We start from the raw sequence: 25,747 nt of genomic DNA, 5'->3' as shown, positions 1-25,747 counted from the left end.
GCTCTGCACTCCCGGTAACCTTCTCTTTCCTCTGCCCCACACTAAGGCAGCTTCCTGCAGCATGCCCGGAGTGGCCTCTGACCAGCAGGGAGGGAGACCAATGATTCTGCAGAAGCTTCTCAGGGCCGAGTCATTAATTTCCCTCCTCGCTCAGCAGCAGCTGCTCCGTTTGCTTGGCAGGGAGCTCAGACTCCTTTCTTGCTGGAGGCAGGGCACTGAAGGGGGGGAAGAAGGGAAACCCATGCTTGTGGAATGGATGTGGCTGTGCACAGTTTGGGAAAGGGCCAAATACTCGAAGACTTCCACTCCTCCTTTCCTGGCAAATTTTCCAGCCCTTCCCATGGGCTGATGGAAGTTGCTCTGGTTCAGCTGACAAAACCCTGTCCTCCCTTGGGCTGGTTTGAGAGCAGGCTCTCCTCCGGTCATTGCTAACACCATGCCTGCTCACTGAGAAATGGCACCAACTGGCTGCACATGGGCTCCGGCTTTTCGGCAGAGCTGAGCACTTGTGGCTCCAATTGAAATCAATCGGATCTGCGGGTGCTCAGCCCCTCTGGAAGGTCAAGCCCTACATGTGTAGTTGGGTGCCCAGAAATGAAGGGGCCCCAAGTCTGTGGTCACTTATGAAAATGCCTGATGCTACTGATTCCCCCGAGTGTTAACTGGAAATGAAACTGATTCTAAATGAGGATTCCAGGGGTGGTCGTGCTCATAGGAGGTTTTCATAACAACTGCCCAGCTGATATTTTCTTTTCCTTTAAGAGTCTGAAGTCTTCAGAGACAAGCCTAAATGAAAGCCCAGGGGCCTCTCTCCCCCACGTTCAGGGGTGTTTGGCAGGTTAGATCAGAACTTTGCAGCACAGGCTTGCTGGGTGAGGCATAGGCATTGATCCCACAAGTCATACGTGCCTGCTCAATACATATTATGCATTAGGAGTCCCACTGAAGTCAGTGGGTTTGCTCCAAGTTCAGAGTTGAGCATGTGCATAAGCCTTTGCAGGATCAGTGCCTCAGACAGTTGGGGAATTAGAATTAGTCCAAAAACAAGGGGGAGCTCCCGTCTGGTCCTTGGCGGGCGGGCAGGCCGGTGCTTGCGACAGAGCAGAGCATGGAGATCCTCAGGCAGAGGGACACAGACGAGGGAGCAGACAGGTCAATCAGCGATGGCTCTGTGTGTCCCCAGCAGATGGCTCTGCTGCTGTCTGGGCGCTCTTGGGCAGAGAGGCAGCGCACATCCCACAGTGCGGTGGGGAAGTACAAAATAACTGACCACATGCACTGACTTCCAGTATCTAGCAAGAGACGCCTTTAATCAAACTGGGATTGAGCCCAGCTTTGCACAGGGGCAGAAGCACATTACTGCGCGAGGAACAGGTACAGCTGGGTCTTGTCTCCAGGGATATGACTTTGGATTTTAGCAACAAATGTGGGCCATGGGCAGGCAGATGCCAAGATGAGACCTATGCTAAAGTGTATGCCTAGCCTTACCGAAGCCCTTTTGCTGGGGTTCTGGTCCCACGGTTGGGAGCCTTGGAGGATAGAATGTAGACTAGCTAGAATGTAGACCCTTCTGAGTGATCATAAACACTGGCTGAGCTACAGCCAGGGACATGGCATTGAATTGGGGCTGAAGGGAGCTCAGACTGTACTGCCTTTGTAACAAAAGTCAGGGCTGCTGAGAGTCACTGGCACCCTCCAGCACTAGCCAAGTTAGGGAAGAAGTGCCTCCGCTAGGAATCATTATAAAGTCATGGCCCTCTCAGTGCTAAGTCACCACGCTGGTAGGTGCTGATTGCCGGCCAATGGCTCCAATTCACCAGGCTGCATTTGTAATCTGTACTGGGCGTTCTCCGGCTCTGCCTGACGCGTCACTCCCCAGAGCCTCAGTCCTGAAGCAGCTTGTGTTTTACAGTTGAGCTCTCTGAACAAAGGTGAGCAAAGAGGGTCCCAGCGGCCGTGCGGGCACGCAGCTCGTACAGGTCATAGTCGTGGGCCCACTCCACGTTGCCCCAATGCTGGATCTGAGAGAAGAGAGAACAATCAGCTCACTCAAGAGTTAATTAGAAAGGGGTTTGAACTTCAGAACGTCTTGGCCTCCACTTTTCTGTCTGTAAAACAGAGATAATACCTCCCAGGAGTGGCACAAAGCCTCAGTAACCAGTGCCTGCCCTGCGTTTGGAGACCCTCAGGTGAAAGGGGCTGCAGAGGGCAACGTATTAGGGCCTGATCCAAAGCTCATTCAAGTCAGACTTCCATTAACTTCACTGGACTTTGGGTCAAGGATGGTTTGGTGCAAGGACAGAACCTTTTCTGTTCACAACCATCGCATTAGCATTAGCTTAGTCCTTGGCAAAATGCTTAGGCCTGGCCAATACAAAGAATCAAGACCATTCCTTGGCTTTGCACTGCAGGCTAGAGGAGGGCCAAAAAAGAGCAGTCCAGCTTCTGCAAAAGAAATCCACAGCCCTCAGCAGGTTGGACTCAAAGCGCCTTCGGCTGTTCCTCATGTGACTTGCGTGGCTGACCACTCATACTGTATTGACCAGAGGCAGCCTGGTGCAGTGACTGTCTCCTGTAATAGCAGGCAGTTCTGTGGCCAGTCGTTTGTGCTAGGAGATCACTTCTCCCGCTGAGATTATCGCTATTTGAATCCTAGGGTTGCTCTGGAACATACTTTACCTGGAATTCTTCCTCCAGGCGAGACAACAGCACAGCTTTTTCGACCGGAATGTGTCTGTCAATCAGTCCCATGGACAGAATCAGAGATTTCAATTGTGTGATCACATATTCTATACCTGGGAGGGGGGAAAATAGCAAACGTGAACCACGGTATTTATACAAAATCATGTCGGATTCTTCACACCTTCTGAAGGCGCAGCCAGGGCATAACATGTTCGGCAGGATCAGATGGGTAGATGATCCCCCTCACCTTGGATCAATGCACTCGACAGAGTCAAGTCCACAGTTAATACACATGAAATTTCTGTTGCTACTCAGGATCCATTGTTACTGTGATGCAAATGGCTGCATCTCTGACTGCAAACCACTTTCTCTCATTCTGAAACACACCCTTGTAATGTAATAATGCCACACCACTGGATACAAATTTGGAAGGATTCCCTTCTGCAGAATGGTAGAGCTCACATCCTATCGCTGAAGAGCTGGGGATGAGATCAGAGAACACACACAACCATCCAGGAAAGAGAGAGAGAGAAAAAGGGGCTTGATCTGCAGAGATGATGAGCATTTGTGACAGCTGGAGGTGCTAAGCGCCACTAAAAACTAGGGCCATGTACAGGGCAAGGGGAGGAGACGAAGCATGATTCATGCTCAATCTGAGCTAAGTGATCAGCTAGAGTCAAGGCCAGATTGGGGATTGATAGTCAACTGACTGCCCAGGAATACAACAGCTGGTGCCTGTGGCCTTGCCGTCCCCAGCTGAAGACAGATGTGCCAAAATACCAACCAATCAACTAAAAGAAGCACCCCCGACCTTACCCTAAACACAAGCTGTAAACAAAAGGCGACCAGAAATGTTTGCAGGAAGGATTGAGGAGGCCCTGAAATCAGAACAGAGAGCACACTTTTCTACTAGGAATTCAGTGTCTCATTGTCTTCTGACGAGGTAGCCAGGGATTCTGGTGGGTTTCTAGTCAGGGCTTTGGACCGGAGTCTGTGGAGCAGCTCCAGAGCAGTGGAGCTGCAGGTTTTTGCCTGGAGCTGGAGCGGAGCCGGAGCACAGCTCCAAAGCTGTTTCTAATCAACTTTGTTTAAAACACTTTTGTTTTGAAAGGAGAATGACACAAGGAATAAAGAAGGGACGTGTCGGGGTAAAAATCTGTTTTAAAATATTTACCACTGAACTGAAAGAATTTTTTAAAGTCTTGGGTGCTTTTCACCATTTTTGCTGTTTATTCACATCTTGTGCTTCAAGGAGGATGAGCAATGAGAACAGATTAGTTAGTTTCACCTTCATTTCCAGTCAGATTCACTTTCTGGATCTCCTTCAGTTTCACAAGAGAAAAACAACTGGGCTGCCAATAACCACAGCTCTTACATTTTAAATTTAAACTCAAGGGGTTTTTGTTTACTGGGGGGCAGGGAGGGGGAGTCACAAAACCATAAAATTGTTTCTGTGCATTTGGGGTTTCAAACCCCTTTTCTTGGTAACAAAGCCTAAATTTTGGACCGAAATCACCTGAAAATGTCACGTTAAGGAAAAAAATAAATATCAGCAGTTCTGAGAGAATCAGGGCCTAACACAACAAGACACTGTACAACGAAGAGAGCCCCTGCCATACAGAGCTAGAACTAAAGGTCTAGCTTGGATTCATTTATTTTAAACTACACTCCCCCTTTGTTTTCCCCCTGTTGATTTAAAGTCTCCCTTCCTTCCCCCAAATGTTTGTGTTGTGCTGGTCACTGCTGCGAGAGAGGAAAAGGCGTATATGTGCTAATGGTGTTTCGTGTACTCAGGACGGATGGACACACCAGATAAGTCGTCCTCAGTACCTTGCAGTGCCCACATGTTGTAAGATGCCAAATGGCTGGTGAAAGTGTCTTTGGTCCTGGCTGGGATGTTGGGTCCCATGATGCTAGTAGAGGAGCCGATCTCCACGTTGTACCTGAAATGAGTTAGATGGTACCAGACAAACGATTGGTCGGTGAGACAGGAGCCTCAGTATCATTATGAAGCAAGACTCTGGCTAAATTTAGCCCTGGCGTAAGCAGATACAACCCTCACTGATGTTGGCTGGGGTTATACCTGCTTTTGTCCCTGTGGGGGTCTATGTGGGGACATTTTCCACCCACACTGCACTGCTCTAATTCATTCACAGAGCCAGTCAGTGCAATGGTGTATGTGCAGCAACATCTGGTCTTGCTTATGGAATTTACAAGCCTAATTCCCTTCCTCCTCAATGGGCTGAGAAACACCATGAAGGATCTCCAAGACAGCACGCTGGAGACTGGCCAACAGCAGCTCCTCGCTGCTGGAGACTTGACACCCCTTAGGTACAGTCTCTGCCCTCCAAAGCCTCCTCAGTGCCTCTTTCCATAGCCCAACGGGCTGGCCCCAGAATAGCTCGTGAACTAAACTGTCACCAGCATGATTGGTTTTCGGATAGTGCAGTGACGAGCACCCTCGGAATACCACAGAGAGGGCAGCTAGCAACGAGAAGGGAAAAGTCTTTGACTTCTTACCTTTTCTCAGCCCACTCGATCATGGGATCCCACTCATTCTTCTGCAGTTCTACTAGGCCGGCTGGCTCCTCCACCCTGTAGCTAGAACATTGCAACAAGAAAACAACCTTCACCAACAAATCATTGGCCTTCTTCACGCAGTACGTGGAGCAAACCTACCGGGCAGCTAAGCCTGTTTCAGGGATGGCAAGGGGAGTCCAGTATTTGAAGAGCAGGTACCGACCATAAGCTTCAATGCGTATGCTGCCGGCTACGGAAAGGAAGAGCTTCCATTGACGACCCTCCCACGGATCCAGAGCCCTCTGCTGGACAGACCACCAGCCAGCTCTTGATCCCTGTAAGGAGGGATGCTGCTCCCACAGCCCTGCCCACATTTAGGGCCTGATGCTGTGATATCACTTCCAGGTCTGTGCCTGTGCCCTCCTGAAATAACCGTGAGGGCGGAGTGCCGGCCTACAGTTCTGCTTCACACCACGAGAGACCTCTGCAACCACAGGCTGCAAAGCACTTTGACCAAAGGCGAGTCAGTTTTACAGATGGGGAAACTGAGGCATAGGGAAGGCCATAGACTTGTCCACTATCAAATGGGCCAGTAGTTGACCTCAGTGAGCACTGGATCAGGCCCTAAATTGGCAGTGGGATTAAGTGCTGTCCAGTGGTCAGAGCAGGGGCACTGACCCCTGAAGCACGAACTTGTTAGTTATCTGTTTTAAAAAACACTTCCACAAAACCTGGCAAGGGGGGAGGGTCTCAGAGCCCATGCTCCAGCTTGAGCAACTACACGGCTATTTGTAGCCCCGCAGCATGAGCCCAAGTCAATTGATCTGGGCTCAGAGACTCGGCACCAAAGTTTTTCTTTGCAGTGTAGACATACCCCTAAAGGCCAAAGACAGTTCTGATCCCTTAGTCGGAGCTCCTGGAGTTCAACGGGGCAGGCCGATGGGTTCAGTGAAAAAATAAAATACAGCAGAAAGGAATTCTAGAGCAAACCAGGTGTTAAGGCCCAGCACAGAAACTGGCATGCTCCGTATAGCTAAATCCAAGGCGCTTGCACGGCCAAATACTTACAGAGAGCAACATCTTGTGGGGAGCAATTCAGGCCTAGGGTAAAGTCTCAATGGAGCTGAACCCCATCACGCCCAGGCTGAACTGGCACCCCCGTACAGGGGGTGAAATCTCCCTGGGGTTCATGAGTTTGGAGGAGAGGGGGTGGCACTGTGTTGACACTATGAGTGCGCTGTGCTTCTCTACCCCTAAGGAGTGGCTCTGTGCTGGTCCCCTTTTAGAAGGGGCCCATCCTCTGATCCACGTTGGCTGCTAGGCTCAAGGGGACGTACTACACACTGGAGTCATTGCCGGGGCTGCACCTCTACAGAAAGAGAAGGGCAGAGGCATTGTTCAAGCCAGGGCATTTGTCCCAAAGGCTGCATTTGTGCCAACTAGTCACCCAGCTTAATGTGTTTCCAAACCTCTAGACACCCGTCCAGTCTGCCCAGCTGGAAGATGCAATAACCCATAATAAGGCAATGAGACTGCCCTGGTTTCTAAGCCAGAGGTTTCCCTAGTGAAATGCAAGCCCAGACAGTCCCCTACCAGACAGTGTCTGTCTCCAGGAACTTTACAGCTGCTCTGATTATCTGCTCTTTGTTTCGCTGAGATGGGTTGTCCAAAGCTGTGTTGCACAATGTGGTCTGCAAAACAAAAGGCAGTTACACCAGCCAGCTCTGATTTTACAAGGTCCCAGACAACAGCTAAAGAATCCTTATCGTGCTAGTGACTGATTAAGCTATAGTGACACAAAGCCTAGCCCGGGAGGTTAATGAGTCCAAGCCCACTGGAGACGGGAATCTTCCCAGCTTTGGATCAGGCCCATAAACACAGTGCTCCCATGAGCTATGACAGGACGGGAGCACGCTGGAGGCCTTGGGGTAAAATAATCTGGATGAGAAGCATTTCCAGCTGCAAGTCAGGTTCCAGTCACATGGGAGTTTGGCCCATGTTAGGGGGAAGTTTTTAACCCTAGCGTTAGACCCAATAGCTGCTAACAGGTGAGGCGCGCTTTGCCCCAGCACTGTGGGTCAGGCAAAAGCCAAGAATGTGTAAAAAAAAAAACTAGACTTAGCCCCTTTATACATCAATCTAGTTTATGTATTTAGCTCAGCGATGGGGCCTGCACAGACTACAGCTCCCAGCATGCTATGCTCCATCTTTATCCAAGATGAGGCTGTCCATAGCAGTGGCCCCAGTGAAACCACATGTTAGATTCCTTCCCACCTCAAGGCTCACTATGGAGCCTCCCCTTCCACCAAAGCCCACAGCGCTCACCAGATGCATGGTGTAGGACTTGATGGTGTCCTGCTGGGAATCCCATTCCGTAGCAACAGCAATAGCCAGGGCCTCACTGGGGACAGTGAAGAGTTTGGCCTGGGGCGTTTTCAGCTTCCTGTGGTCCAGGTTTATTTCAAAGCCACCTGGGGATCAGATTAGAAACCCAGCGGGATTCCAGGGTAAAGCACACGAGGGATTCACATGCAACCCCCAGGCAGGGGGCAGATTCAGAGATAAAGCTGAGGGGAGCAAACTCATCCCCGGGCAATGCCAGTGATACACCTGGCCCAGGAGTCTCCCCACTGAAGGTCTTAGGGGCCCCGCTCTACCAGAAAAGAATTTCCAAGAACCATTCTTGGAAGCCATTTCCCTTCCCATGGTTTTGCCAGCCAATGGGGAAAGGGCAAACCAGGTTTGGGCACAAAGCTAGCTCTCAAGGTCTGATTTCCAGGCCTGGCCAGCATCTGCCGGAAGGCAGGGCCCGCGTTCCATAACCACCCTTCCCTGTGCCCGGCTGTCACACAAACGGCAACGCGTCAGACACCCGGCCAGACTCCTGGCAGAAGCACTCACCTTCGCCTTGGGAGATGCTAACGTTCTGGTAAAACCTCTTCCTTTCTGGGGGGGGGGAATTAATATACTCAGAAAGCAGCAAGAACAACAGTCAAGCCCCTCTCCTCATCCCCGCTCACTGCAGATCTGACATACCGGCTCTCCTCGGCAGTGCTGAGCATGGCACAGCTGGCCTCCCTCCCATCTCGGAACCTTGCTGGTTCAGAGTCCCTCTAAACTAGCCCATGTGCCTGAGTCCCTCTGGACCTGCCTCAGGGCTTTGGTGTGAGGCCTGTCCTGGGAGAGGGCTCACCATGAACCAGGGGCCCCTCTTTAAGCAGAGCAGCTGCTTCCCCTTAGCATGCTGCGCCCAGCTGTAGTCTCACGCCTGTTGTGCGGCACCCATATACAAAGCAATGGGCATGACCTTGACAAGGGTGTTATGGCTCGTTTGGCTTAGTAATGAGCCAGGCTCAGCCCTGCTGTGAGCCCACTGAAGCCAAAGAGTCACCCCAGAGATACATCTTGGTCATCCATTCTAGTTTTAACCCCTCCCCCCACCCACTTCCTAAGTGCCAACTGTGCCCAGGTAGAAGGGAGACACCCAACTTATAGCACCATTCTTCGCCTCCATCCCTCCCTCCCGCCCCCCATGTCCCATGTAAAAGCAATCCTTGTCCCATGTATTGAACAGAGGAATACGGTGTCGGCATATTACACACTCCTGATCTTTTTCTACATATAGCTTTCAAATGCTGTTTACTCTGGGGCACTAGGACCAGATGCTGCTTCTCCTCTCTACACCAGGTGGCCTTGGGGGACACCTGCAAGGAGGAGGAGCCAGAGACTCCAGCTGATCAGGGCAGAAGAAGCCAAAGCAGGACACTCAGAGAATTTGCAGCAATTTTGACTGGACGATCTGTGCCCAGTGCTGATCAACTGTTCCAACCAGCTCTCCCAGTCTCTTTACCTGCTTCCCTCCACACCGGCCCCTCTTCTCCCTTGCCCTTTTCTCTCCAGTTAGCTGATCCGTTCCTAACTAAACCCACCACCAAAAAAACCCCAAACAAACAAACAAACAAAAAAAACCCACGGCAGTGCCATTTGCTGTCACCCCAGTGTTCCAGTGACCTGTCAGGAGCTTTTCTCAGCTGGTCAAAGCTGTTCCATCTGCTGGAGAGATGCAGCAACTCCAATCAGCCGGAGCTACAACTCCCATGTAGCTTAGGTGGGTCACCAATATCCAGCCAGCTTTTAAACCAGCTCCCTCGGGTGTGATTTCAGACGGAAGCCGACGATGTGCCTGAGTCTAGAATAGCCCCTAAATTACAGCAACAAGCTAGCCTGTCATTCTGCCCTGAATGCTCTCTGGCTGGATCCAGGAGCATTGCCCACAACGCACAAACCTGCGTTCATGTAGATGTATACTGCAGCGTGCAATTTAATATACTGGGGAAGCAATGATCTCTTTGCTCTTCCCCAGGCCTTTAAACTGAGGATCTCCCTCCCAGCTGCACCCGTCTGATGCCAATCTGGTGCAATAGCAAATCTACTGCTACGGGTTACAGGGCCCCGGTTTTAGAAGCCGTTTCCATTTGGCACCTGCACTGTTGCCAGGCACAACCAATAGACTTTGAAATGGCATGAATGGCACCTGCTAATTCCCTGACTGCGCCCACACGTAACACAGCTAGATCCCTGCACTAACAGCCGTCACACCCACAGTATTCCCCGTCCCAAACAAAAACCACGGTCAATGTTAATGAATGAATAAATTCAAGGGAATCCTAGGGCCTGTGTTACGCAGGAGGCCAGACTAGATGATCACAGTGGTTCCTTCTGGCTTTATAATGTAGTACTAAATTAACATAGGAAGACCGGCTCTTTGAGGACATGCAGAGCAACAGCAGGTAAACAAGTTCCAAACTGGGAGCTACGTGCCTGTGCTGTGGATCCAGTTCTGAGGCTGTGTTAACACGGGGACTGGGCCACTTACAGAGATAGACAGACACCTGGACCCATTTCCCACACAAAGCAGGGAGAACGGGCTACCTCTCCAAACCCTTGCCCTTACGGTAGTGAGAAACTGGGCCTGGACTATGGCTCCATTCCTACATCTGACTGCACACGCAGGCCCCTGGATTTCCAGAGTTCCAGTGAAGGCAAAGGGAGTCTGCCCAGACCAAGCCAGTTGCAGGATCAAGGGACTTAAAGAATGCCATGTTTTTAGGACTATAAAAGCATGCGCCCACAGCTTTCATCCTGCAATAAGACACCCTCCCTAGTCCTGTTTTAATGGGACTCCAAGACATGCATTTCATTGCAAGTTCAGGGTTTTGGCTTGTGAGAAACAAAGGGTCAAATTTCACCATCCTTGTACAAACTACTGAAACCACAGGGGAAAAATGTTTAAAGCGTCACTTCCACAACTAAGGAAGGATGGACTAGTGGTGGAGGTGTTAGCCTGGGACTCAGGAGACCTGGATTTGATTTGCTGCTGTGCCACAGACTTTGTGTGTGACCTCAGGTTCTCTGTCCCTCCGTTCTCTGTCTTTTAAGTGGGGAATCACAGCACTGCCCAGCCTTACAGGGGGGTTGTGAGAAAGAATAAATTAAACAATGTGAGGTACTCAGCTGCTGTGGTGACTGAGGTCACAGCAGAACCTAAAACAGAACTGCTGCATCTGTGAGGCCCTAGGCAGGCAGAGCCGCAGACTCACACACGGTCAGCAACAGGCATGAGGCATTAGACTTCAAGCTCTCTGGGACAGGGCTGTGGTTTTCTTTTGCCCCTGCAGCAGCCTGCACATACGTGAATAATAAATGTTCATCATCAGGCTTGAAAAACCTGGGTCTCCACAACTACTGCTTCAAATGTTGGGCCTGCCCTGCTCTGTAAATAGGGGATCAGGCCCCTCTCATAAACCGTGGTCACAGCCAGCTTTTAGGACGGGCTAAATCCACCCCTGATGAACGTCCCTGCCACCTGGAAATAACCGTGTTGAAATCCGCCGCGTGTGCAGCAGGATCGCTGTCCGGCTTTGTCCTCACCTGTTGGTGGCGTGTACGTCCGTGCCGTGCCCGGCAGTGAAAGGCTCGGGCCCCCAACAGGGGGGGCCGGGCACAGCCGTGGGGCCTGGGGCGACCTGGCGCAGAACAGCCGCTGACAACTGCGCCACATTCTGGGGAGGCAGCGAGCAACCGCAAGATGGGGACGACCCGGCCCTGTTAAAGACCTGGGCTCCTCACGACTCGGGACCGGCCCCCGGGATCAATGCCCGTCCCCGCCCCCAAAGCCCCAGGCTGCGATCAATGCCCACCCCCAAAAGCCCCCCAACCGGGGTCAACGCCGCCCCCCCCCCAAGAGCCCCCCGGCCGAGATCAGTGCCCCCCCCCCAAAAAAAAGAACCGCCCCCGCCGGGATCAGCGCCCCCGCCCCCGCCGGGATGAGTGGGCCCCAAAGCGAGGAGGGGAGAACCCCGCGGAATCCCCTGTGCAACCCTATAGAGCATATAAGGGCTCTGGGCCCGTCTCCCGCTCCCGACAGGGGCCGCAGGGACGCGGCTGGAGGGACAGCCGCCTCCCCCTCACTCCCGCGACTCGGCGAACTGCCCTGCCTCTGGGCGCCGCCATCTTGCTCACCCACGTCCAATCAGCATCATAATCGCTATTTTGTCCCTCCGCCTGCACCGTCACCCGGACCTACAGGAAACTACGAGACCCAGGGGGCATTGCAGCCGCCCCCACGTGACGCCACTAGACCAATGGGCACGGCGCCCCGCCCCCCGCCGAGCCCGCTGGGCCAATCAGAGTGCGCGGAGGCGCCGCTGGGAGGCCCTGAGGCGGGCGGCGGGGGCAGCCGGCGAGTTCCCGGGTCGGTCAGGCGGCCGGGCCGGCTCCCCGCAGCCCGAGTCACGCTGGCGCCCGGGGACCCCCCCGAGATGCCGGTGCGGAGCGAGTGCTGCTGCCCGGGGGGAGCCCGGGGCCGCGGGGCCGCCGCCAGCCTGGTGCCGCCGCCCCCCATCAACACGGCGCAGCCCGGGGTCGCCACCTCCCTGCTCTACAGCGGGGCCAAGTTCCGCGGCCAGCAGCGCAGCAAGGGCAACGCCTACGAGGTGGAGGTGGTGATGCAGGTGAGCCCCCGGGGACCCCCCCCCCGGGCTCCCCCTAGCGCCCGCTCCCTGGGTCCTCCCCCGGCTCCCCCTAGCGCGCCGCCTCACCGGGGCCCCACAGAGGTCCCCCCTCCCTGGGGCACCCCCCCCAGAGCGCCCCCTGCAGCCCCTCCCGGGGTCCTCCCCCCGCCCAGGTCCTCCCCAGGGGGTCCCCCTAGAGCACCCTCTGCTCCCTTCCTGGGACCCCCCTAGAGTGCCCCCCGCACTTCCTCCTGGGGTCTTCCCCGGATATCCCCAGAGTGCCCCTTGCCTCCCTTCCTGGCTCCTCCCCTTGGGGACACCCCAGAACACCCCTTCTCTGGGGACCTCCTAGAGCATCCCTGCCCCCTCCTGGGTTCCTCCCTGCGTCCTCCTACCGTGCCCCCTCTCTGGAACCCCCCATAGCACCCCTTGAGGTCCTCCCCACAGGGGTCCCCCCTAGAGCACCCGCTGCTCCTCTCCCTGAGAGCGCCCCCTGGGATCATCCTCCCTTTTGGGGCCCCTCACTTCACCCTAGAGTGCTTCTCATATACCTTCCTGAGCGCCTGCCCCCCCGGGATCCGCCCCAGTACTCTGTCTTGCCTCTTAGAGTCCTTTCTCCTGAGATCCTTCCTGTTCTCCTAGAGCACCTCTTGGGGATCCTCTTGAGCACCCCTGCCCCACCAGGGCCTAGAATGATGCCTGTCCCCCAGAGTGTGGACCCCCATGCACCTTAGCCCCCCTGAGCCCAGGCACCCACTGCCCCCTGAGAGCCCTCCCCCAAAGACACCATGGGCACCTCTTTCCCTAATCCCCTCATTTCACAAGATCAGGATCCAACATTTATATATGCAATATTTGCTCTTAAAGCATGTCCCTCTCTTAGATGGGGACCCCTGCTCCCTGAGATCTCCACAGGGACCCCCTTCTCTCACATACCTTCTCTAGCAGAGACTGGGATCTACATTGTCCCCAAAACACACACACTCATGCACCCATGCGACTCCCCCCTCCCAGGGCATCCCTTTCCTCAGATCCGGACCTACTGCCTCCTGAGACCTCCGCATGAAGCTCCCTGCCTGTAGGACACTTCATTCACAGAGATCAGGAGGGGACCCCAGGCCAAATAGCATCGGCAGTGCCTGTGAGGTGGATGTCCAGGGGAGGTTAGGGACCCTTCCCACCCTAGGAAGGTCTTCATGGCTCTAAATGTACCTGGGGCCAGCAGCACCTGTGAGGTGGAGGTGATGCAGGTGGCTCCCCCAATCCAGGCCTGCAACACAAGGGCAGCTGTAATACAGACAAGAACAGCCTCTGAGTTGGGCGAGGCAGGTGAGACCTCTCTTGGGACCCACCAGGCCCCCACCCCAGATTGCCCCGGCATGAGCTAGAGCAAATCTGCTCAGCAAATGATGTCTCCCCCTCATCCTTCATGGAGCAGTGGGGGTAGAACGTAGTAAATGAACAAAACCCTTTGCTAGTCTGGAGGCTCTTCCCTCAGCTTCAGTCGAGGAAGAAGCAAGCAGCTGGGACTGGCTGAGTGGGTGGGTAATAGGCTGAGTGGGTAGTTGCATGGCAGGCCAGCCTGCATGAGGAGGGCTGGGGAGGAAACTACTCCATACTAGTCATCTGGGCGTAAGATGCCCCAGACATCGGGTTTTCCAGCCACCACAGGTGGTTTGTCCCTGAGAGGCTCACACTGGGACTTCAGCTCTCCAGCCCTGAGATTCACAATCCGTGCATGTCTAGTTCCTGGCTCTGAAGCATTTGGATCTCCTGCTGACAAGGGAACAACAGCCGTGTCTACTGACACTTCAACAGCACAGCTCCAGCGCTGCAGCTGTGCCTTTGTGCTATAGGGTTGGCCCTTCCTACTGCGACCGACAGGTGTTTTCTGTGCTGTAGTTAATCCCCCTCTGCAGGCAGCGGTAGCTGAGGCCAGGTCTATAGTAAATGTTAGGTCGACCCAGCTGTGTTGCTTAGGGGTATGAAAAATCCACACACCTGAGATATAGTTAAGCTGACCAAACCCCCAGTGCTAGATCAATGGAAGTATGCTTCCATTGACCTAGCTACTGCCACTCAGGGAGGTGGATTGAACCTCCCATCGATGTAGTGAGTGTCTACAGTGAAACAGTGCAGCATACCACTGTAGTGGTTTAAGTATAGGCATATCCTAAGCTGACAGAAGAATTCTTCTGTCAGCCTAGCTCCTTCTACACTGGGAACTCGGTCAGCTTAACTACGGTGCTCAGGGATGATTCCTTCACAGCTCTCAGTGAGGTAGCTAGGTTGATCAATTGTAAGTGTAGACCAGGCATTAGAGCAAATCCAAGCAATCAGTACTGGAACAGAATGAAGCAAGAGCAGCTGTTGGGCCCAGCTGTGCTGCAGGGATCTCTTTAACTGAGCACTTGTCTCTGCAGCCCTCCCATTCCTATTTAGAGTGATTGTTTCTCTGTGCTTTATTTTTAGTTGTAGGCACTGGCATGATCACTTTGGACAGAGCTGGCGAGATGTAGGGTCGTGTGTAAGTGGCAAGCCAGATATCTGATACGCTCTTGCTATAAAACATCCTGCATGTTTCAGCTCTGTTTCCAGCTGGATTGCAAAAGATCTGGAGGCTTATATAACAAGAGCTATGATGAAGCCTGACGCATTGGTTAGTGTTGTGGAACAATGTCAAAGTCCTAAGGTCAGCAGACATGAGTAGCATTTAAACCATACTGTCAATCTTCACGTACAGTGCTACATTTGTCAACAGCACAAGAGTACCTGGAACAGCTAGCATCAATGGAGTCCTCCTATGGGTGATCAGGTTCGTTACAGCTCTTCTTCCCCCAAAGACTACCCAGTCTTTTAGCTTAAACGCTGATGTTTTGCATGTCATCTGAAAGGCAGCGTTAACTACAATTATTCTGCATAAGCGCAGTGAAAGATTGCGCTTAATTTGCTACAGATGGGAAAGATGCATCTTTACCTTTGATGACTGGGTTTGTCAAACTCTTTGTTTGGCTTTGAGAGCTGATCTGATGATTGGTGGGTTTCTGAGCAGAAGTTTCTAGAAATGGAAGTATCCCAGTGTTCAGACACTGCATGGCGAGTAAATGGAACATTCAGTCAGAAGCCCAAGAAAAGGGCGGGGGAGAAACAAAGGCATTGGGAGACAGGTATGTGTTAGATACAGTTTAAAGAGAGATACACGCAGACTTTTCCAGATGGCAAATGTTCCAGAGAAGGCTCTTGTGTGCAGCAGTGATGGAGTTGTTTAGAAGGGACTAGGCCTTAGTGCCAGATAAGTAGAGAGAACTCATTGGGGTAGGTCATGTTATGGAAGTGGTGGGAGACAGATTCACAAACAGTTTTGTCCTCAAAGCCAAGGATGAAACTAGAGTTTCAGGTGGAGAGAGAGAAAGATCTGATTATTTGAGGATGTTCCCTCTGTTTTTGTCACTCGCAGATGTCTAGATTGCTGGTAGCGTGTGGTTAGAACAGGTGACAGACAAATCAGAAGATCTGGCTCTGTTGATGTGTTGTGATTTTGGGCAAATCACTTAACTTCCAACTCAACTTCCCCTTCTGTAAAACGGGGATGCTTACCCATCTTCATAAAACATTTTGAGGTCCTTGGGTGGAAGGTGCTATACAAGTAGAACATATTATTAATTAGCTGAAAGCACATGAGACATTCCCCAGCCCGCTTTCAGAAAAGGTAAAGTGGATACCTCTAAATGATTCTCTCCTGAGTCCAGATACCACTGTGTGATCAGCACAAATGACTTATGAACAAACCTGGGCAATGCAGTTCTGTACCATCCTTAACAGAGCTGAGACTTTAAGGCCCAATGCTCAAAATGCTCTGGCATTGGGCCAACTTGGGTATCTTGTCCCTGGATACACACACTTACAGATTTTGTGCTCTCCATCCTAGCATGTGGATATGGAAAACTCCTATCTTTGTGGATACTTGAAGATTAAAGGCCTTACAGAGGTGAGCACTTGTTACTAAACTCCTTTTCTATACTCCATTCTCCTATTTCTGGCTAAAGGTATGAAGGTCTGAGAGGTTGAGCCCATAATTAAGAGGACCGTTGGGTACCTTCATCCCTTTCCTTTGTTTTTTTTTACACAGTGTAAACCAAATATCAATGGTTTTGTAGCAACTTAATTAAAAATTGTTTTAACTTGATAGCAGCGCTGTAAGGGCTGAGCTGAAGCGGCCCTGAGTTTTCCATCACCAGTTAATTGGCTGTGCGTGTATCTTTGTTGCCCCAAACCTCCAGACAAGCCAGATCTTCCTGAAGTTCTTCTTTCCACACCTTTCATGTAGGACCTGCCTGTATTAACAGCTGACCTCTCAGGCATTCAGCAAGATGACTGGTTTTACATACAGATTGTCCGGTTTCGTTCTACCCCTGCATTCCTTTCCTCACAAGCTTTTCCTGACACAGGCTCCTTATTTCAGCTGATGATACACGTTGGCTCACCACTGTTGTAGAGCTTACTAAGCATTTCCACGCAGTGAAACTCTAAAATAGACCATAGTTTCAATGTACGCGAGCAGGGGAAGCCCATCCAGCCTAATTCTTCTGTATGTCTTTGGCTGATCTGTCACCTTTTTCTTTAATTTCACCATAGCCTCTGATCCCTTCTCAAGGAGCAAATTAAAGGTGTGGGGAGTCAGCAGACAGATTGTGGGCAAGGGGACCAGTGTAGGAGAGATGAAGGGAAGAAATGAGCTATGGAAGAGAGATGGGAAGGGGCACCCCGTTAGAAGTGTATGGAGCGGGATAAAATAAGATGCAAAGCAGAGAGAGGGGGGACATCAGACCGAACTCTCCGACCACTTTAGGGGGTTTGGTGCTGATGTGTCATTCTTTGCTGAAATGCTCGCCAGTATCTGAGTGTGTCCTCTCCTGTATAGGGCCCGGGTTTTTGTTTTTTTGTTGGCAAAATTCCTTAATCTTTAATCTTTTTTACCCTCCTCCTAGGAATACCCGACCCTTACCACTTTCTTTGAAGGGGAAATAATCAGTAAAAAGCACCCCTTCTTAACGCGGAAATGGGATGCAGATGAAGACGTCGATCGTAAACACTGGGTAATTAAACATATTGGCAACCAACTAGAGATCTAAAACCACCCCAAACACATTACCTGTTTAAAGGGGATATGCGGAGGGTTTTTTTTAAAGAAGAAACAGTTAAGGCTTTGTTGTGATGTATCTTTGTTCTTGATATACAAAGACAGCCTGGAAAGTTCTCTTTTGGCTTTTCTCCTGGTTGCTTTCTCCTGTAGGGATTCTTTCCTTTGCTTTTTTTCACCCCTACTGATGTAGCTTCACTGATGTTGCTGCACCAGTGCAAAGCCCTGGTGTGGACACACTGAACTGGTGAAAAAAGTGACTGGCACCAGCATGACTCAGCTGGTTTGAAACTAGGGGAAGCTCCTCTGGCAAAAGTCGCTCTTTACCCAAGTGCAGCACTAGTGATTTCCAGCAGTGCAGTGACATCTGTGCTGCTATGTTCGTGCAAGAATCACCCACGTAGACAAGCCCATAGATCAGGAATGTCAGTTCTGACCTTCCGTGGCTTGGCTAGAGGATTTCTTTGCAGACTTTACAAGTGCTGCCAGCCAAAATCTCTGATCTGTTCCTGAGAACGAATGATATGATCTTCTGGGCTGATGGGACCACACCTGGAGTAAGGCCTTATTGTGTGATAGATTCAAGCCAGACTAACTAGCCAGCTTGCCTTGATCCAGGGCAGGCACCCATATCAAAAGCCACCACTTCTACTGGGCCCTCTGCTGGCAAGTCACAGCAGCAATCCCTTACCATCTTCACTGCAGTTGCCAAACCTGGAGACAAAACAAAAAATCCTACTGGATCATCAATTCCTATTCCTGACATTGCAGGGTGCAGTTCCCAGAGACTCTTACCTGCTAACACGTTCTTCCCTTCATAAACTCTGCTAACTGAAAGCCAGCTGTGCTCTAGGAATTGATTTTTGTTTTTCCTGTGCTTTCAGGGGAAATTCCAGGCCTTTTACCAATATGCAAAAACATTTAACTCGGATGATTTTGATTACGAGGATTTGAAGAACGGGGACTATGTCTTCATGAGGTGGAAGGTAAAAAACTTCCTGTGGATGTGTTTCCTCCTCTCTCTCTCTCTCTCGCCGCCCCCGCCAGCTGGTATGAAACTGCCAACACTTAGAACATGAAATGCATGGGCACTGCATACAGAATGAGCTTCTGGGAAGGGGGTGTTTGTAGCAGCACTAAGGATTTGTCCATCCTTGCTTGAGAGAGACATAAACATCTTTAAAATGGCACTTCTGTCGAGTTATTCTGCACCACTCAGCACATGTAGGTAGCTGGAAGGAATAAGAGAGACTTTTTGGGCTGTGTGTTTTTTGACGCACTGTATAGCCAATTTCGTTGTTTCCACTGGGTAACTAAATCTGTTCCTTCCCATTTATGTGGGTCTTTCATGCTGTTACAGGGGGAGAAAACCACTGTCTTTAAAAACAGGAAAATGTGATTGTCAAACCACAAATTGGCAGGTGAAAGCTGAAATGACTTCTAATGTGCTCTTTAAAAACATTGGGTTGCAAATGGACAATGTCCCTTTAAGACTGTCGTAATGGAGATCTTCTGAAAGGGTACAATGGTCACTATATACCTGCTGAATAGTCCCTTTGGTCCATGCTGGTATGACTAACATGAGTTCACAGTTACAAAATACTCACTTGACATCTTTCTCTATTGATTTCCAGAGCTCGACCCCTCTGACTTATAACAAGTGCAGATGTGCACCCCAGGACTTCTGGGAGGCAAAGGTTCAAACCCATTTTAAATACAAACCCTTGTTATCTTTTGTGCAGGAGCAGTTCCTAGTCCCAGATCACACGATCAAAGACATCAGCGGAGCTTCTTTTGCTGGGTTTTATTACATCAGCTTCCAGAAGTCTGCAGCATCTATAGAGGGTTATTACTACCACAGGAGTTCAGAATGGTAAGCGGAGCTTCCTTCCCTTCTTCAGGCTGAAGGATGCTAGTGGTGTCCGGGCTATCACTTCACAGCCCTGGGATTGGAGGTAGGACCTTACTGTGCTATGAAAGAACAATGTTCCACCAGTCCTACTCACAGCCCCTGGCATCTGAAACTCAGGCTGGCATGGAGAGAGAGTTTCTATATGGTGTGTGGTTAGGTCAGCTGTAGGTGCCCGCACCAAAAGTGGTGTCATGCTTGTCGCTCTGTCTGACAGCTCTGCCCGTTCACACACCTGTCACTAGCCATGGAGCACGGTAAAATCAAGGTCAAAAGATCTGAAGCGGAGAGATCCGGCAGCTGCTGGTGAATTGCTGCTAAGTGCTATTGCTACATGTCAAAAGCTTTTCTTTCCCTCCTTCTGCTTGTCTGGCATCATACTTACTGTATGCTACACGAGTGACTCATTCTTCAGCTGCTGGCTGTTGAGAGGAAGCCATGACTTGTATTACACATGATAGTATAGCGAAGAACACTCGGCATCTTGAGATTAAAATACTGTCTCTGTGATGCTGGCGATTCACTTTTAACCTCTTCAGGACTGACTTTTTGAATGTTTTCCCTTCCCCACTTGCCCTGTTAGCATGGTGTGCTGACGCCCAGTGTCAGTCACTTGGTTGCAGGGCTCACGAGCAGGTCAAAGTCATGGGCTCATGGCTGCTTCCTGGACTTGGCTCTTGCTCAATGCTGAGGCTTTGGGGGCACAGTTAGATACTGTGAATAGGGTTTTCTTACTGGCTGTAGAGCTGTCCCTACATTAATACCCCCATCTTGGTAACACCATCCCAATAACTGATGTCAAGCCTGGTGGTGAGTAGCTGCTAACTTGACCCCTTCAGTAATTCCACACATACAGCAGGTGCGGGCTTCCTGAACAGCTAGCCCCCCTCCATCTTTACTATCGAGAAATCTGTAGCTCATGAGGACGGAATAGAGGAACCACCGTGCAAGGGATTCTTTCCGGAGCCAAACTGCTGGCCACGGCTGTGCTGCACTGCTGCGGCCTTGGTCCACCATGCATCTAGCAAGGGGCAGAGTAAGGTGCTCTCCTGAGCAGTGGGGCGGAGGCTGCCTGTGGGCTTGGTAAGATTGTGTCCTCGGCATTAGCAAGTCACAAGCCTCTCACATACTTGCTCCCATGCTAGGGTAAAAGAGGTTTGGGTGGGGGGGGGGAGGGCTGAGTGGGGAACAGTAGTACAGTATCACCGCTGCAGGATTGGCCTCTCCTATAATTCTTGTTCTGCTAGTCTCCTCTAACTTGAGCTTCCATGCACTCAACACTCTGCATCTGCCCTGGGTGGGACCAACTGCAAAGCAGGCATCTGTGGAGGAGGACCTTTTGAAAAGAGAGTGAAGAGTGTTCCTGTAACTAACAGTTCTGCTGTTACAACCTTCAGTCAGGTTTCATTCAGGTCGGTGCTTCCCAGTCTGCAGAGCCTCTGCCAAGGACCCATGGTGAGCAGGCAAGTCCTAAGGCGCTGCCTCTCCTTTGCTAGATAGCTTGAAAAGACTATTAGCCCTATATTTTTAGCAATATTAGGAAAGTAAGCAACGGCCAGAGCTGTTAAGTGATTTCAAATGGGTGGGGAAGTGTGCACAGCGATGAATGGAACAGTCTAAGAGTTTGAGAGCCCTTGATGCGGGTGCAGCTTTTTCTCTCCGGATGTAATGAATGCGTCAACGTTAATTTAAAAGCGTTTTGTGAATTGCAGCAAAATACAACCAGCTGTAGACAATCCACAGTGATGGGGCTGAAAATCAGAATTCAATCGAAGAGGCACATTTTAGAGCTTGCTTCCATTCTGAAGTCGAATGGTCAGATCCTTAAAACGTGTAACCAGCTGAACGGATGCCGGGCTCAGGGAACGGTTGGAAGGGGAAATGGCTCATTGTCTCTTATCATTATCTTCCCTGTTTTTCCTTCCTCTCAGGTATCAGTCTCTGAATCTAACTCATGTCCCTGAGCACAGTGCACCCATTTATGAGTTCCGATGACAGGTGGACAGAATGATACCAAGTGAAAACAACACGGGCAGGAGAGAGCGTGATCTGCCACAAGAGATGTGTCCCTGTCGGAGTGGGGGGGACACGCACTTCTCTTCTGCCCAACGGACTTGTGAAAGAAAGCATGAATGTCAGCCCATCTGATCCAAGGAGCATGGCTGCAGGAGCTGGAGTCTCCCTCCTGCCAAGTGGCAATTTGATCTTTAATCTGGTTTTAAAGCTACCTTTAAATGCACTTTCTTTTTGCACAGCTAGTTTCTTTATCACTGAAATTCCTCCTGACCCCCTTCTGGAAGTTTGGTCCTAGCTGGAATCAAGACCTTTTCCTCTGAGTAATAAGAAAACATAAGCTCAGCACTTTTGGTTTCGTGTTACGTCCTAGTATGGGTTGAAATACAAAGAACGGTGGCCGTTCACATTTGTCGCTCTGACAGCGCTGCCGCTTCCAGAGCCTGGGCGTGTCGATGCATTTGCGAGGCTTTGCCTAGCGGAGAGAACTGCTGATCTGGAGAGTCCTCTACAGAAGCATTTGGCTGAGACAGACAAGTCTTGAAGACCTAATGAATCTCCAGCTCGTACTGGCTAATGAGGTTAGCCGGAGCTGTAGATCTCTCAGGAACGCTAGCCACTTCTGAGCTGCAAGCTGTTCCTTTGTCTCAATATGCCACGGGGAATAGATTAAACGTAAAGACTTCCAGGCCCTCAGTAGAAGTGGATCTGAGCTCTGCTTACTAAGTGTATATTTGCTCTTTACTTAAGGGTAAAAAAATAAAAAAGACTTTTAATAAAAAAAATATTTTTATGGTTCCTCTTCCCAAGGACCCTATGGCAAATGCACAATTATTCAGAATTACATTTTACTGTTTTCACATTGAAAACAGTGAATGTCTACATTAGTTTTTATATATATGTATGTAATTAACCAGCAGCTTTGGAAAAATCATCCTGGTACAAGTGTTTAGCAGCATTGCAGAAATGATAGTGAACTGTTTAGCATTTGTACCTACTCTTCGTGCTCCACCAACATCACTGCTTGCTATCTTTATACCAGGCAAAACGAGAAAAACAACAAAAAGAACAGTGGCTGTCCTACAACTTTGAAACGTTCAAGTGAAATAACTTACGGCTTGTGTGCCAAAGTGTACGCGTGTATGTGTGGGGGGAGGGTTTTTTAAAGACATTTTAAAAGTTGGCATCAGTTGTATATTTAATATGACGCTCTATGCGTGCAGGGCTTTCGTGGGACAACTTACCATGCTTTTTTCTGGCTGTTTTATGGGGAGGGGGGGAGCTATTAAGAAAAGGGAGATTTGTTCCAAGAGAGCAGATCATTTTTTAAGAATGTTTGCCACTTGCAATCAAAAAGCAAAGCCCTTCACTTATTGAGTGCTAAGCTGTTTTTTTTAACTAACTTTTCCTTTTCACAGTATCTGTATTGTATTTTGCAGAGGCTGAGCTGATTGTTCAAGCCTTAATGGGAAAGCATTCAGGTCTCAGTGGGCTCACTTTGTATATTCTACATTGGGAACTTGGTTTATTTTGCTTAAGAAAATGAACCGGTTTAGCCTGCTCGGTGACATAGTATTCAAAGCTTTGTCCTGTGGCCCTGTTTATCCTAGCTGTACCCCATCTTGAAGACAAATTTGGGAAAAGTTGCCTAAACAGGCAAGGAGTCGGTTTCCATCTTAAAGGTTAGATGGGAAACCACCTGGTGTATTAAAAAAAGGTGAAGGATGAGGGAACTTCTTGTAGGTTTTGATTGATAGCAATGATGGAGTTAAAAGATGGCTAGAAGACAAATGCTGAAATGATCTCCGATAACAGCCAGAGGACAGGGTGGGTGAGAGGTGTCTTGTCTAGGTCTGCTATTCTGATGACACAATGACTTGAATAAGGCACCTTGGCAGTACAAGGGCTGCTGGCTTACTCCTGTGCACTGGGATGGGTTTGTCCTATTTCAGAGGTGGTGGTTCTGGCCACAAAATATGAATGGAACATTTTTCTCAGTTTTCCAAACTAAAACTGATCAGGCCCATCTGCGCTAATGCCTCCTTAGACCCTTTTTAACAAAAATTAAATTTGCAAATACTTTTAATCCGTTAGTTGTTTCTGTGCCTCTGGAGCGGTGTGCAATATTGTCACTGATACCCGACCCCTCACTATGACATTTTTGTGGCAATTATGGTTAGGCTTTAACTTTCTAAACATTGTGGTGGCCACATGCAGAAACCAGGTTGCAGGAGGTCCCTGGAGTCATCTAATAATCAGGAAGCTCTCCTAATGTGTTTCCTAAACCACTGAGACTTGATGTTTTTGAGAGGGATTTGGGATGGAAGGGGCTCCTTTCCCCCTCACATAAAGCATATTTCAGCTGAAATCCAAAAGTTGCAAAGGAATGGAAAAATGTTAAAGGATTGTCTTACATTCAGGAAAGGAGAAGCTTTTATTCTCTAAAGCCTTGATTTGCTTGGGTTTTTTTTCTTCTGAAACTGTTTAAGCTAAGAGGAAATGCTCTTAATTATGTTGCATTGTGGTGAAAGAAAACTAACAAGGTGAGACTTCTTGGGGAGAGTAAGTCGGAGGGTGGATCTTCGAGTCTTGTGAAAGTTTTACAAAAAACCTAATGTGGGTGCAGAGTGAGTATATTTATGATTAATTGTGGAAAAGGGACTGGGAGAAGTATTTTGCAGAGCTATCAACGTCCAAATTAAAAAGAAATGTATTTTAAGGAGCGCTTGTGTGTGTGTTTGTAAATCAAAGCAATTCTTGTTTTATAGGAACAGCAAGTTGCATCTTGCTGATCAAGCTTTATGGCTGGAGAATCCAATAAGCTACTGATTGTCTTAAGTGAATTACCCTGGCTTTAATTGGAATAGAATGGCAAGCAGAAAATAAGCTAACCATCAAATTATAGTGAGAAAGTTCTCTGAAAAACTCTTTCTGATTTGTTAGCTTTTTTAGACAGAGCACCTAAGCCCCCTCCTTTCTTGGTTTCAGAGTAGCAGCTGACCCCTCCCACACACCGTGGTCCAGGCCTTAAAGGTACAATACTGACAACACAGCTCTTACAGCACCACACATCAAACCTAGAACATGGTCACTTCAGGAAAATCAGCTCTGTGGTTAGTTTACATGTCTTGCTGTTCTGGCTTAAATTTTTTTTTCCCTTTCCTGGAAAGCCTGGATGGGTTTTTTGTGTGTGTGTGTCTTAGGAATGGAGTCATGTTTGCTGACTAGTATAACAATATCAATCTGTTTGCATTTGCTGTTTCTTTAGTGGTTGTGGGGAGTTGTGCTAACAAATTATCTTCTTGAAGCCCATGGTCACTTTTCTACAAATGTTGGTTTTCCCCCACCATGGCATCCTGTTTAAGGTTTCAGAGCTTTGTGACTGAATCCAAGTGTTAATGGGATGCTATCTAAACCCTTAGCAGTTAAAAAATACTTAATTTTAACACATTCATAATCAGGTTAGTTCTTATATAGCCTCATCATATTGGAGTACAGCTATGTTGTTTGAAGGACACATCTGACAATGGGCTACTCTTGTACACATAGGGGTTAATGTTTGGCAAGTCTAAATCTAAATAGGCTTAATATTGTAAGCAACAATCAAAGTAGTTATATCTGTAACCAACTTTCCTGGCATGCTCAATCTGTACTTTTGCTACAGGCTCTAAAGGCTCAATGTGGTAATTATGGCATGAGTATATATTTTGACCTTGGTGTATTAGGAAAGGAGGTAGGATTTGTTACCATTTTGTGGCATTCCCCCAATAGATAATATAGAAATCAACTTTTTTTCCTCTTGTAATCATCAGCCTTAATCTGTTTAAAAAGCATGTTCCTCTTTGCTAGACTAGGGTAAGAAGAGTTTTGTGGAGGGACCTTGATGTATCTGCTTAAGTGCTAATTATTTAAATGCCCCTTCCGTTCTTTTATCTACTGTACAGATGAAAAATCACCACTGCTTTATATCATTAACCAAAGTGGTCCTTTCTCGTCTCAAAATAATCTGTGGACAGAATCGCAGAGCCCTTGTAGCTAAGGGCATGGAAAACGGAACGATACATCTAAGGAAAGCGGCTTGCACATTAAAAGGACAAACCACTGCAGAAGCCTGAGCTTTCTGCTTGAGAAGACTGGGGGAAACTTCTGGTTTAGCAAGGGTGGGGGGATACGACTCGTGCAAGGCAATCTGAAATGCTGCTGCAGCCTTTTCCCTGGGCGCTGTCTGTCGCAGGAGTGTCGCTGGTGGCTGAGCGGTTGCAGGAGGAGCTGTGGAAGTTAAATGAGTCCTGCCTCGTTTGTCTGCCCCCCTTCTCCTGGGGGCCTGTGCAGGCTCTGAAGTGGGGGTTGAGCACAGGCCTCCTCCTGTTACAGTGCGGGGGGGCGGGGTTAGAATCATAGAATATCAGGGTTGGAAGGGACCCCAGAAGGTCATCTAGTCCAACCCCTTGTGTGGGTTGCAACACACAA

General features: G+C 49.6%; 2 protein-coding genes across 2 annotated transcripts; one reads left to right on the top strand and one right to left on the bottom strand.

Moving 5' to 3' along the window:
• Nucleotides 1-1,283: 1,283 nt before the first annotated feature.
• On the bottom strand, nucleotides 1,284-11,388 carry ATPAF2 (ATP synthase mitochondrial F1 complex assembly factor 2). The gene is made up of 8 exons (XM_073361827.1): nucleotides 11,134-11,388; nucleotides 8,104-8,148; nucleotides 7,528-7,673; nucleotides 6,796-6,893; nucleotides 5,203-5,283; nucleotides 4,513-4,625; nucleotides 2,680-2,795; nucleotides 1,284-2,021 (listed from the first exon to the last, which is right to left on the bottom strand). The coding sequence occupies exons 1-8, from the start codon at nucleotides 11,261-11,263 to the stop codon at nucleotides 1,884-1,886; spliced, it is 867 nt and encodes a 288-aa protein (XP_073217928.1). The 5' UTR covers nucleotides 11,264-11,388; the 3' UTR covers nucleotides 1,284-1,883.
• A 511-nt stretch (nucleotides 11,389-11,899) lies between these two features.
• On the top strand, nucleotides 11,900-23,996 carry GID4 (GID complex subunit 4 homolog). Its single transcript, XM_073361819.1, has 6 exons — nucleotides 11,900-12,215; nucleotides 16,144-16,203; nucleotides 17,204-17,311; nucleotides 18,240-18,341; nucleotides 19,098-19,228; nucleotides 21,196-23,996. Exons 1-6 carry the CDS (start codon nucleotides 12,024-12,026, stop codon nucleotides 21,257-21,259), a joined length of 657 nt encoding a protein of 218 aa, XP_073217920.1. The 5' UTR covers nucleotides 11,900-12,023; the 3' UTR covers nucleotides 21,260-23,996.
• Nucleotides 23,997-25,747: the final 1,751 nt, after the last annotated feature.

The sequence above is a fragment of the Lepidochelys kempii genome, chromosome 10 (genome assembly GCF_965140265.1).
Source record: "Lepidochelys kempii isolate rLepKem1 chromosome 10, rLepKem1.hap2, whole genome shotgun sequence".
Taxonomy (NCBI): domain Eukaryota; kingdom Metazoa; phylum Chordata; order Testudines; family Cheloniidae; genus Lepidochelys; species Lepidochelys kempii.
Note: the sequence above shows the minus strand (reverse complement) of the source record. Positions and strands in the feature narration are given on the sequence as shown.

Bases quoted from the DNA above. Each gene is read 5' to 3' on its own strand.
- GID4 (XM_073361819.1), top strand. From the start codon at position 12,024: ATGCCGGTGCGGAGCGAGTGCTGCTGCCCGGGGGGAGCCCGGGGCCGC. The intron at 12,216-16,143 runs GTGAGCCCCCGG...TCTCCATCCTAG, and splicing joins AGGTGGAGGTGGTGATGCAG to CATGTGGATATGGAAAACTC. The intron at 18,342-19,097 runs GTAAAAAACTTC...TCTTTTGTGCAG, and splicing joins ATGTCTTCATGAGGTGGAAG to GAGCAGTTCCTAGTCCCAGA.
- ATPAF2 (XM_073361827.1), bottom strand. From the start codon at position 11,263: ATGTGGCGCAGTTGTCAGCGGCTGTTCTGCGCCAGGTCGCCCCAGGCC. The intron at 8,149-11,133 runs GTGAGGACAAAG...CCCCCCCCCCAG, and splicing joins GACGTACACGCCACCAACAG to AAAGGAAGAGGTTTTACCAG. The intron at 4,626-5,202 runs GTAAGAAGTCAA...AACTCATTTCAG, and splicing joins ATCGAGTGGGCTGAGAAAAG to GTACAACGTGGAGATCGGCT.